The sequence below is a fragment of the Coenobita brevimanus genome, chromosome 91 (genome assembly GCF_032717465.1).
Source record: "Coenobita brevimanus isolate Jiangsu-jjx chromosome 91, ASM3271746v2, whole genome shotgun sequence".
Lineage (NCBI taxonomy): Eukaryota > Metazoa > Arthropoda > Malacostraca > Decapoda > Coenobitidae > Coenobita > Coenobita brevimanus.
The window spans coordinates 17,426,309-17,439,510 of NC_137044.1; the positions used below are offsets into that span (position 1 = coordinate 17,426,309).

The window sequence follows — 13,202 nt, forward strand, 5'->3', positions numbered from 1 at the left end:
ACCTTCTCCCTTGCAAATGTGAAACTGGGTAGGGTGGTGTTGCCTTGTACTGTATTACTAGTGGAAAAATATTCATATAAAATCCAACCCCCCCCCAAAAAAAAAAAAAAAAAAAAACTTGATAAACCTTAGGTTAGTTGTCCCTCTTCAGAACTACAGCCGAGATAAATGCAATACCTGTTCTTGTAACATACTGCAGAAAAAAAAAAAAGGATTCATTATATACAGTACACAGTACATGCATACCATATTCTAATAAATGAGTAATCATGGATCTTCTTGCAACTAATCTGAGAAAATGAGAGAGAGAGAGAGAGACGGAGAGAGAGAATATCACGGGTCTGATGTGGTTGGTATGATAACCTAGTAATTACCTGTATCTGGTGATGGCTTTGTCCAGTTGTCCTGCTTTCATGTAGAGGATGGGTGCACGCTGCAGGGCTGTTTCCAAGATCACGCCAATTTTCTTGTTCTCAAGTCCACTAGGTGGGAGGGGTGAGGCTGAACCTGAAAGCAAGTTTCACAAGAATTTCTATATATGGTACATTACTGGTGTTGTACATACAGGAAACACATGGCATAAAAAAAAAAAAAAATCATTTTCTTTCAATGAATGGAAACAGCTCCACGGCAGGAGAGTTATTCCGCGTTACAAACACCATCATCAGGCATCTGAAGAAGGATAAGAACATACGTCAGGCCAATGAGGTCCAGGCAAGGGGTGTGAACAACTCTGCTGACATGAGAAAGTAATGAAATGTCAGCATTATGAGCTTCCCAACCACACAAATAATTCTTGTCTCTTGGAAGCATCGCAGTAATGACTCCCCATCCACCATATCTTTGTACTGTAACAGGAATGAGATGTAACCTGACAAGCATCATCTCTGCTGTCACCTCTTACTGGTGCTTGCACACAAAAATTTGCAGGACTAACTAATAGCTTTTCCATTACATACTGTTTGCAGATACCATTATCTTTGTTTCCACACCATTACTGAGCCCACAATAACCTATTCTGACAAGAAAGTTAAAAAAATTATTTTTGCATAGTTTAACTTGTGATTTCTGACAATATCATGTCGTCACATTGCATACAATCACCAATATTTTTGTTTGGTGTTTTTCTGACACTCCCTGCACTTACTCCACCCTAATGCAAAAGGAATTAAGCTGATATCTATTACCATTCTCATGAAAGACATGAAAAACACACAGAAAGACAATTCCATGTATTACAATTTCCAACAACTCTACATTGTTGCCATTTTTTTTTTTTTTTTTTGGGGGGGGGGGGTGCTTTTCTGACATTCCTTGGACTTACTTCGACCTAATGCAAAAAGAATTAGGTCAATATCTATTACTGTTCTTGTGAAAGAAAGAAACAAACAGTCAAACACACACATACACAGCTTGACTTTATTATCATCATCCACCTTTAGCAAGGCAAGGTGATTAAGTTTGTGTGTGTGTGTGTGTGTGTGTGTGTGTGTGTGTGTGTGTGTATTCATACCTACTTGTACCTTTACAGGAATGAGTCAAGCTTGTACTGTTCCACATTTTAAAACATATTTACCACACACATCTCTGAATTTTCGAATAGTTTTTACACATGCTATTTCATTTGGTAGTACATTCCACCAATCAATTGCTCTATTAAGGAAACTGACTTTCCTTACATCTTTATCACTCTTCTTTTCATACAGTTTTTTGCATTTTCCCTCTTGATGTTGCTTCCCCATAGGTTATATACTCATTTATGTCTATTTTCTCTTTTCCCGTGATAAATTTATATAACATAGTCATGTCTCCACTTTTCCTTTGGTAGGTTTAATTTATTTAGTCTTTCTTCACAGCTTAGATCCCTTAAACCTGAAGCCCATCTTGTTGCAGCCCTTTATACCATTTCAATCTTATCTATGTGTTTTTTGAGATGTGGATTCCAGACTACAAGTGCATACTCCAAAGTTGGTCTAACAAATGATGTGATTATTTTTCTCAACATGTCTTCATTTATATATGTGAATGCTACTCACATATGGGCAAGCAATGTGAACATGTTCCTTCCTTTCTCATTTATGTCATCAGCCGGTGATTATCTGTTACTGATAATCACTCCTAAATCCTTCTCCTTTTCTGATGTGTGTAGGGTTGAATTTCCTAACTTATAATCCCAGTCTGGTCTTTTACACTTTTACCAAACTTTATTACATAGCATCTGTCCACGCTGAATTCCATTAGCCATCTATTGCTCCATTCATGAGGCTTATTTAATTCTTCTTGTAGCTCTCTGCATGAGTCTGTGTTTGGAATTTTCCTTTATATTTTTGCATCATCAACAAACATATTTAGATAGCTTCTATTTCCAATGTTGCTGTCTATGTCATTTATATATACTAAAAACAAAATTGGTGCCAGCACTGAGCCCTGTGGGACTCCACTTGACACTTTTCTCCATGATGAGTAATTTCCCCTTAGTACTGTTCTGATTTCCCTACATTTGAGAAAATCTTACATCCAACAGAACAGATTACCTTGTATTCCTCTTTGATGGTACAGTTACCAACACAAACTTGGATGTGGTGTTCTATCAAATGCCTTCTTGAAATCCAAATAGATGCTCTCTACCCAGCTGTAATCTATCTATCTCTATACCTAGGCTGCTTCCCCCAAGGAAAGGGAGGTAGCCGAGACAGGACGACACACTCCCCATTTACTCATCCATTCAAACACATTCATTCGCATCTTAGCCCCAAGAGGAGAACGGACAGATCCTCACTGCACCACACCGCACAAGGGTCAACTGCGCAATGCAATCAGTGACATCCGCAGCAGGGCCCGACAGCAGAGCTGGTTTACCCCTGCCACATCATAACAGACCCATCCCCTTACCCGCACCTGACCTGACTAGCTGATCAGACCAAATGTGGGAGAATATCCCCTCAGGGCTGCATCATCATTTATTCATTCACAATTTCTCTCCATTTATTTCTGTCACGCACAGCCACTCTTCCTTGCTCAACAGACATCCCTCTCGCATCCAGTGCTCTCTTCACACTGTCCATCCATCCTATTCGTGGTCTTCCTCTCAGCCTTACACCTCTCACATCAGATCTAGTTATCTTTTTCACCAATTGCTCATTATCCATTCTCTCCATATGCCCAAACCATCGCAACACCCTCTGCTCAACTCTACCAGCCATCTCCCGAACAACTCCAGTTCTCCTTCGCACTTCATCATTTCGCACTCGATCCATACGCGTCACTCCACACATACTCCTCAGACACCTCATCTCCATTACATTCAAAATTTTCCTCTCTGCTACACCCATATTCCATGTTTCAGCCCCATATAACACAGTCGGTACCACAACACCCTCATACAACCTTCTCTTTACATCCATTCTAAGCGAAACGACATCTAAACACATTTTTCATTCCTCCCAGCACCTTTCCTACTTCATTTATTCTAAACTTCACTTCTGCATCTATTCTTCCATCCACAGCAACATGTGACCCTAGACATTTAAAACACTCTGCCTCCTCAAGCAACGCGCCATTCAAAGCTATATTCATCCCCCTACCATCTACCAACCTTGTACACTTCATCACTTTACTCTTATTCTCATTTACTTTCAATTTCCTCCTTTCACACACCCTTCCAAACTCCTCTACCAACTGTCTCAATCTCTCCTCTGAATCAGTCACCAGTGCAGTATCATCTGCAAACAGCAGCTGCTTCAGATTCCACTCTCCACCATCAACATTCACCAGACTCAGACCTCCACCTAAAACTCTTGCATTCACCTCCCTTACAACACCATCCATGTAAATATTAAACAACCAAGGCGACATCACACATCCCTGTCACAGCCCCACTCTCACAAGAAACCAGTCACTCACAGCATTTTCCACTCTTACACACGCTCTACTATTTACATAAAAACTTTTCACTCCTTTTAGTAACCTACCCTCAAGTCCATACAATCTTAAAAAAGTCCACAAAGCCTCCCTATCAATTCTATCATACACTTTCTCTAAATCCATGAATGCCCAAAACACATCCTTGCCTTTCGCTAAATACTTTTCACACTTGTCTCACAGCAAACACCTGATCCACGCATCCCCTCCCTCTCCTAAAGCCACACTGCTCTTCACCAATCACTCCCTCTGTACCCTCTCTAACTCTCTTAATTAACACTCTACCATAAACCTTACCTACAACACTCAACAGACTTATACCTCTAAAGCTAGTACATTCATACTTATCACCCTTGCCTTTATACAACGGGACCACACAAGCACTTGCCCAGTCAATTGGCACCGTACCTTTCACAAAGCACACATTCAACAATCTTACTAACCAGTCAACAATGGTCACTCCACCACCTTTCAGGCATTCCACAGCACACCCATCCATACCTGCAGCTTTCCCTGTTTTCATCTCCTATACTGCCTTCTCCACTTCCTCCTTCTTCCATCTGCCACAATCTCAGCCACCCTTTCCTCCTCTACATTTAACAATCTTTCAAAATACTCTGCCCATCTCTTCCTTACTGCATCCATCTTAATTAACATCCTTCCATCCTCTGCTTTTACTCGTTCTTCCTTCCCAGACTCTCCCTTTCGCACCCTTTTCACCTCTTTCCAAAACATTTTCTTATTCTGTTGAAAATTCTCTGTAAGCCGCCTACCCCACCTCTCATCTGCTGCCACTTTAGCATCACGCACAGCCCTTCTCACCCAATTCCTCTTTTCCTTATACCTTTCATATGACATCTCATCCTTCCTCTGCAGCCACACTTCATATGCACGTCTCTTCTCAGCCACAGCCATACTTACTTCCTAGCACCACCATTCACTTCCTTTTCTTACACCACCACCCATACGTCTCACACCACACACCTCTTCTGCATGCCCCACCACAGCACTCTTAAACAACTGCCACTCCTCCTCCACACTGCCATTTTCCTGATCTTTCAGTGCCTTCCACTCATCTTTCAATTTCTCCTGATACTCTATCTTTTTCTCTCCTTTATCCAACTCACTCACTTTCAAAACCTCCCTGCCACACCTAACCCTCCTAGTTCTCACCCATCTCTTACCTACTCTTAACTTTCCCTCCACCAGGTAGTGGTCAGACATACCTCCACCTTCCCCTCTCAGAACTCTCACATCCAACAATCTTCTTATTACATTCCTAGACACAACCACATAGTCCATCAAAGCTCTATCAACAACCCTTCCACCCTCCTGTCTCACCCATGTATGCTTATAAATATCTTTCTTCTCAAACAGCGTAATTCCAATCACCATCTCTCGCTCAACACACATCGCTATCATTCGTTCCCCATTTTCATTTCTTCCAGGCACACCATGCATACCAACTACACCTTCAACTGCTACATTTCCCACTCTAGCATTCAGATCTCCCATCATTACCACATTCACATTCGCTCCAAAACTCTGCAGACACTCATCAACATCATTCCAGAAAGACTCCCTCTCTTCTTCATCCTTTTCACTACCAGGCCCATATGCACTCACAAACATCCACAACTCACGTTTAAATTTCGCTTTCACCCACATCAGTCTCGATGACACCTCCTTCCATTCAATCACACACTGCTGTACTTCCGGACTCACTAACAAGGCCACACTTTCTCTTGCCCTTCCTCTATCAACACCTGACAATCTTCCATTCACACTTCCAAACATAGACTCACCCTTCCCTTTCATCTTCATTTCACTCAAAGCTAACACATCCAACTTTCTTCTCACAAACATTCTTCCAATCTCCTCCCTTTTAGCCTCAATTGTACTACATCCAAGCACATTCATAGACCCAATCTTCAGGGTACGGGGATAACTCCATCCCCCATCCCTTTCTCTGGCCTGTCTCTTTTTAGGAACTAAAAAACAGAGGAGGGGGTCCCTAGTCCCCTCACCCCGCCCCTTTTAGTCGCCTTTTATGACACGCAGGGAATACGGTGGCAGTATTCTTCCTAACACAACCTGGCTGCAGAGTAGTAGTACCACCCCATAGTGCGGCCAGATTATGTCCCCCTCGCCACAGGGGGGTCAGCTGTAATACAAGGACAAAAAGAGACACAGGGAAGGGACTGCTATATGGGATGAAAAGAGAGACAAGGAAGACATAAGGCGATAAACTGACAGCCATGAGTGCATGGTGTCAGCACTACAGTTGTTTGCTGAACGTGGAATCTAACTGGGATGGGGAGGGTCTTAGTAATGCTGAGCCAGTGCAGAGTCCTCCTGTAAAGGCTAATGACGAGCCAATTAAAAATACAATTGCTTGGATGAAGATATAATGTAGCTGTTACTTCAGAAATAGTGGCAGAGATGCTCAAAACTTATGGTAATTTAGGTGTGAAAATGGTAACTCGGCATTAGGAAGGGTACCATGCGAGTGGTGAAAAAGTGTGACTGTGAATGTGCATAAATAATATGTGATGCATGAAGAGGGGCACCATTATTAAAAAGGGGTAATGCTGTTAGACCATACAAGGAAGGTTAAGCAATGGGTCATTAAAGCATGATGTGAGAAAGTGAGTATAAATGAAGCTTACTTTTATGTCAGGTTTGGTATGACTAATGCACTATTCATTGTTCGTCAGCTACAAAAGAAATATCTCAGAAAGAATAGAAAGCTGTACTATGTATTTGTGAACTTGAATAAGGCCTTTGATAGAGTTCCGAGGGTGATGGCAAAATGGGCTACAAAAAAGTGATATAAATATAAATATATATATATATATATATATATATATTTTTTATGCATCCGACTCTGGGCAAAGGCTTCAGGGCCTATTTCTCGGGGGTAATGATCCATCCCAAGGCCCAGTAGTCCTCCTACATCTCCACATGTCACCACTTCAGCACTAACACCCATTATCCATATTGAATACATGCTAGGGCTGTCTCATACAGGATTGGTGTATTGGTATTAGCAGGGGTATTTTTACGACATGTCAGCGGGTCATCTGGTAGATCAGGAAAGTCTGCTTTTAAGGAAATTCATATCCTTAAACTGTTCACTGCCCCAGCCAGGATTCGATCCTGGGTCCATTAGGACTGCAGGCCGCCTCTCTACCGATTCAGCCCCCACCTCCCCAAAGAATGGATCATCAGGTTGGCGATGAAATTGTACAAGGGTCCAAATGTGTCTGTGACAATAGACAGAGTGCTGACAGTGGAATTCTATGTCAGTATTGGGGTGCATCAGGGTTCCATGCAGAGTCCACTGTTTTTAATCTTGGCACCTGAGATGGTGTAAATTTGGGGAGCATTTCTATGACGACAGTTTTGCTTTGAATGCTGAATAGGTGCAGGAGGTCAGAGAGAAGTTTGAGAGGTGGAGGGAAGGAACTGAAGCAAAAGATCTGAATGTTAACACTGTACTGTACTGGTAAGACAATGATCATGGTTACTAAGTGTGAAGGCAGTAGTAGTAGTAGCTGTAACAAGGTTCGTCTCAATGTGAACCCAGTAGACTAAAGACTGAAGTTGCTACCCTCCTGCAGTCCACCATCCTCCTTTCAGAAGAAAAGGAGGGAGCTGAGGGGTATTTGCATAAACAGGCAGTGGAGTTCCCCAGTTATGCCTGTTCCACCACACAAAGGCACACTTCTCCACCAATATCGCATATCAAGTGCAGCTATTGTTGTAAATGTTGCCCAACCCTGGTCCATCTGACTGAGCAAACCAGCTGATCGCAGGTAAGCAACCACCCTGATGGGGTTGTGCCTTGGGTTCCCTACACTGCTGATGTTGTGTCTGTATCTTAGTGTGGCATATACTGTGCAGTGCTCCATTATGTGTATTATATTATGTGGGCCTATTCTACAAGCTGAGAATGTGTCATCTGCATTTCCACCCAACCCATATATAAGCTGGTAGCTGAGGAGAGCTGGGTACTGCTCTGCTCTGAGCCTAGCTAGGTGAACTTGATCATCTCTACTTATGGACACCTCCAATGGATAGATGTCAGAAGGGGGACTTGCCGTCTTGTGTTGTGTTCAAGGTATTGTATTGTCCTGTGCATAAAGTATGTATGGTACATGTTTCTTCACTGCAAGTGCTGGAATGTCTGGAGGAAGGATATTGCTACAGAGCAGGGTCTGATAATGTTTGTCTGTTGATTGTTTTATATGTGTAGCTGTGCTGTGCCTCTGTTATGTAATAACATGGGTGTTGTGTATTGGCACAGGCTGCTGCACAGAACTATGTGCACCTGGTATCGAGGTAGTCTCTGACAGGGAGAATTTCAGTTTCAGTGTGTGAGCTGTGGGAGTGGTTCTGGTGCAGCTAGTGATGATGCACTGGGCATTGGTTGGTATGATATGATTTGCACAGTGCTTTAGTGGGTATTAAGTAGGATGGGTGTCCATGCCAGGGAAGTACAGTATATGACTTCACTGATCTAATGTTCTATTTGTAGAGTAAGATAGACAGATAGATAGATAGATAGAAGGACTGATTGTATGTATATATATATATATATATATATATATCCATCCATCCATCATCCAATCCTACATTGCCCCATGAGGAGCGTAGGAGCCTGGGGCTAGGCAGTTGGTCCTGACATTTAAGACGACAGTGACCAACCTCACTCATCCCTGAGTGGCATTACGTGAGCAATAAACCCCAATCACCCCTTGGATATAAACCTTCACCAGCTCAATCCGATTGGAGTGCAATAATTACCCACTAAACCACCAGGTGCCAAAATTTGGTTATATGGTTACCACCCAGCATAGTAAATAGATTCCTGGTGTACAGGAAACCATTTGGCTTGTCACTCAGTGTAGAGTCACCCATAGGCAGAAGGAAGAGGAAAGAATGAAGGAATGAAAGATAGAAGAGGGAGTGTAAAGTCAGCCATAGGCAGAAGGACAAGGAAAGAATGAAGGAAAGAAAGATAGAAGATGGAAGGAAAGAAGGATGGAGGAGAGGACGGGGCAGACACCCGAGAGCAGCACTACACTGAGTGAGTGGATGGCGAGCGCCCCCACCTACCACAAATATATATATATATAGTTAACCCCTTTGTGCATGATGACTCAAAATGAGTCAAAACAGTGTCAGTCTGAATTGGAACTGAGGAAGCACTATGACGCACTTGTCAGTGTTGGTTTGAAGGGATGCCGTTTAGGCAATTCTGGACAAAAATATCCACCAAAAATTATGTTTTAGCACGTAATGCATCAATATTTGGTGCGTCATAGGGCAGGATGTCAATTTCCAGGCCAACACTCTCAAATAGTTGGCATTCTCTCGGTTTTCGGTACGGGGAGGGGGCGCGCGCATGATTTTTGGTGATTTACTTGAAAACTATTGGTCGTATCAGAATTCTGACAACACCACGTGAAAGTTCTTGGAATTCTGCATCTAGACATATGCTTAGCTCTTGCTTTATGCAGGCAAAATTTTGTGCTAGAGTGTAGGACAGTTATTTTTGCTGTTGAGCAACAGTATTCTCACCTTTCGGTACTTTCACAGTACTTTTACTCATCGATTTTGTCTGTTTTTATTAGCTTATCATATTGTATAAACATCAGGGAAGATGATGGCATACAATTTAAACCATTATAACCAATTTCTGGGGCAAATAAAATACATGGGAATGTTTTCCTTTGTTCATGTGTCCAGCCTGCCCTCATGGCATTTTCTCTGATCATGTCACACACACTTAAAGAAAACTTGCACTGTGTGAGGAGGTTAAATAAGCCAAAGTGTGGCCCTGTGGTTGCCCTGCGTGCACTGAGTCTGGGGATGCACTGTCTCTTGATGTTTTGTACATGGTCCATGAAGATGTATCTGGTGTCATATGTCACTCCAAGGATCATTGCAGGGGGGGGGGGTGGCACACATACATTGTTCAGTATGATGTGCAGGGACAACCTGTGATCATGTTTACTGCTGATGATGAGTGTGGTAGTGGATTTGGCTGGGGCAATTGTCAGCCTTTTGTCCTCAACCCAAGTCTGCAGTGTGTTAAGGTAGTTCTATTGCAGAGTGCAGGCTGTGTCTGCAATGTGGTGTGTCATTGTTAAGTTGATGTCATTTACATATGAAGCAATGTTTGAGGGCAGATGGGGTGTGGGAATATCATGCATGAATAGGTTAAAGAGGGGAACTCTGTTTGGGAAATTTCATGTTCATGATGACCTGCTCTGGAATGCAACACATGCTTGTCTACTGGACAAATACAGTAGTTGGCAAAGTCAGCATTTGGTGTTGTTTTCCATGTCCGTGCTGTATATCTTGGTGATCACTTTGCACTGGAGAATAGTATCAAAGGCTTTACTAAGGGTGCTAATATCAAGTACAGTAACAAGGTGTGTGACCTTGTCCAGTGTGTGCGAGTAGAAAGGGAGTTCGGAGGAATTCTATTCTGTAAAAAAAATTTGTAATAAATGGGTTCATAAGAGAAGTACAGGGTCCTGGTATTGGAGGATGACTGCAGAAGCTGAGAAAGTTTCTGTATACGGTATGAAGAATTATTTGGGCTTTTAATGACATAATGGAATGATGTTTGGGTGACAGTTACCTGGAATGCAGCTTCCAGTCTGAAATACATGATGATAGCATGCAGTGGTGAAACTGAATGGAAGAAGTCTAGGGATCTACCACCTCTAATGAATAAGAAGTGGTTCTCCTTTCATGAACATGATTCTGGTACTCTGCAAAACATGCACAAGAAGTGTAAAACAGTAAGACAGTTAGGTCAGTGAAAGAAGATGTTACAAACAGAATGGAATGTACTGAAATGAGAACACCGATATGGATGAGTAAAGCATCAATGAATAACAAAACTGAGCACAGTGTGCGATTAGGGAGATTTGGCATACCGATCAGTGATATTAGAGAAGAGAATTAGTTTAAGATGGTTTGGCCAAGCTGAAGGAAGACTGACAGCGACTAGCTGAGGAGGGTCACAGATATGTGGGTGGCAGAATTCCAAGAGGCTGAATAGGAAAGACTTATGATGAGATCTGCATGGAAACCTCTGGGACAGGGTACTAAGAATGAAATGGTTCAAGATCATAACACACAAAATGATGCCTTCATGTGAAAAGATCTACACGCTAGCATGGTCCATGGTCTTATGTAATTATAAAAGACAAAAAAAAAATGTGGTTTAAGTGTGTGGATGTTTGTTGCTGATGCATCTGGATTGGACTATGCTGTACTTCTTGTCATGCAGAGGCTAGCTGACTTCTTGCAAATTCTGCAGGAGAGGCTGTTCTACGAGTAAAGAGTGTAATCGTGACATTGGGCAACATACACAAAGGAAACTCTTTGCCTGTGCCCTGAACAATTGTATGAGCAAGAGATCAACTATGTGGGTGTAACATCTAAGCTCCCAATAAAGCATCCAGTAGTAATATGGCATCTTTAAGATCAACTTGAAATACTGATGGTAAATCTATGGGCCCACATCTCACTGTGGAACTCATGGGACATGATGTGGGGGGATGGGGGAAGACAGCTACCAGTATATGATGTGGACACAAGCAAGAGATAGCTAGCATTAAAAGGTGATGAACTGCACAAGGAAAAGAGTTTTAAGAGGTGGAAGGAAAAACAAAACAAAACAAAGCAAGTGGTGAAAGAAAAAAATCAAAGCTGTGAGGTGGAAGCAAAAATCTAAGCCAAGAGGTGGAAGAAAAACCCAAGGGCTGGAGTGGAATGACATGGGTTTTACGAAGGTTAACATGAGGAGGAGTGAAGGAGGAGTGACAGATACACGTTACCTGTAGTGGAGGCTGCAGGAAGTGACTGGAGGGAGTGTGTGGAAGGGGTGGAAGTTAGCTTGTCTTGCTCCTGAAGATACAACAGAGTCAAATCACCTGCAAGCTCAAAACACCGGATCATCTTCTCACACTTCTCAGCTCGTTGAAACTTGCTGTTATTGGGCAACGGCACACGCTCTGAGCACAAACCTGGAGGGCACAAAAACATTATAAAGTTGGAATGGTTTCTGTTTGATGATTATGGCTTAGCATTTCTTCAATGAGTGCATACTGTAAGCACTGTGTGGTCATGTTAATTTAATTATTGATATTATATACATTATGGTGAAACTGGCTTTGTGTGTATGAATGGTTGCTACTTATACTGTCTCATCCTGATTACATATAAAAAAAAAGCATCTGATTGACAACAGGAATGTTAATCAATTGTTACTATCATGCCAGAAGTTTATCTTCAAAAGTATATCCACAATCAACCATCTCTCCTTACAGACATGTGGAGAAAATGATGGATGTTTACACACTGTGAGATGATATGAGGCACCCCCCATCAATAAGGTCTAATACAAAAAAGTCATTCAGTGGAGTTATCCAGCAAAACTCAGGTTTTGGTTGGGGTGGTGTGTTGCCGTCCTTCTGATGGGAGGTTATCCTCATGTCCTCCAACTCATATGTGTTGGTATTACCCTGTTAATGAATTCCTTATCAGCACCTGAAAGACACTTATGTTGGATGAGAAAGGCTTAGTTTGAACACCACAACTCCACTACAATGCTGACACTTCCATCATGGTCAGGTCCTGCAAGGCAATCTGTACATCACATAATACTTGTGGGCACCATTTCTGCATCCAACACTGCTCATGCTGTGACAGCTTGATCTGGCCTATTCTAATCCTAATAACAGCATCTTGAGCAATGTGGACTCTTAGTTTTATCTATTCTTTTCCTTCTCAAGCTTTTCCATTTCCCCTCTCAACTTGATTGTGTCCAGTCAAGCCCTATACCTCTATTCATACTCCACAACTGAAGAATTCTATGCATTCTACCTATTGTCCTCCTAAGTCTCTCTTCACACATTCTCCCTCCTATAAAATTTATTCAGCCTTCAGACCTGGCATTCCAACCATTTTGGGCCCTTATCAACCTCCCCCTCTATCATCCCTTCCCTTTCCTCTCCTCTTCCCTTCTTCAGATGAGTGGTGTGAGTGTGATTTACCTGGATGTGACTGACATCTTAGATCCTGATGATGACCCAGCTCATATTCCGACTCTACAGTTAACCCCGCCTGAAGACACAGTGTCATCATCCTTTCCCTAACACTCCTTGCAGCCTCTTGGGACTTCCTCTAAATCAACAGACTTCTTTATTCCATGCCATAAATTTTTATATTTCTTACCATACATGATTTATGCAATC

The 13,202-nt window shown here is 42.2% G+C and overlaps 1 protein-coding gene across 1 annotated transcript in view; it reads right to left on the reverse strand.

Annotated features, from left to right (window-relative positions):
- The window catches only part of Ttc7 (tetratricopeptide repeat domain 7), a 486,033-nt gene that overhangs the window by 368,204 nt on the left and 104,627 nt on the right, over positions 1-13,202 (reverse strand). The window contains exons 4-5 of the mRNA XM_080281945.1: positions 11,784-11,972; positions 375-507 (exon numbers count right to left, since the gene is read on the reverse strand). Coding sequence (XP_080138071.1) covers positions 375-507; positions 11,784-11,972 — 322 coding nt within the window. The remainder of the gene's footprint in view (positions 1-374; positions 508-11,783; positions 11,973-13,202) is intronic.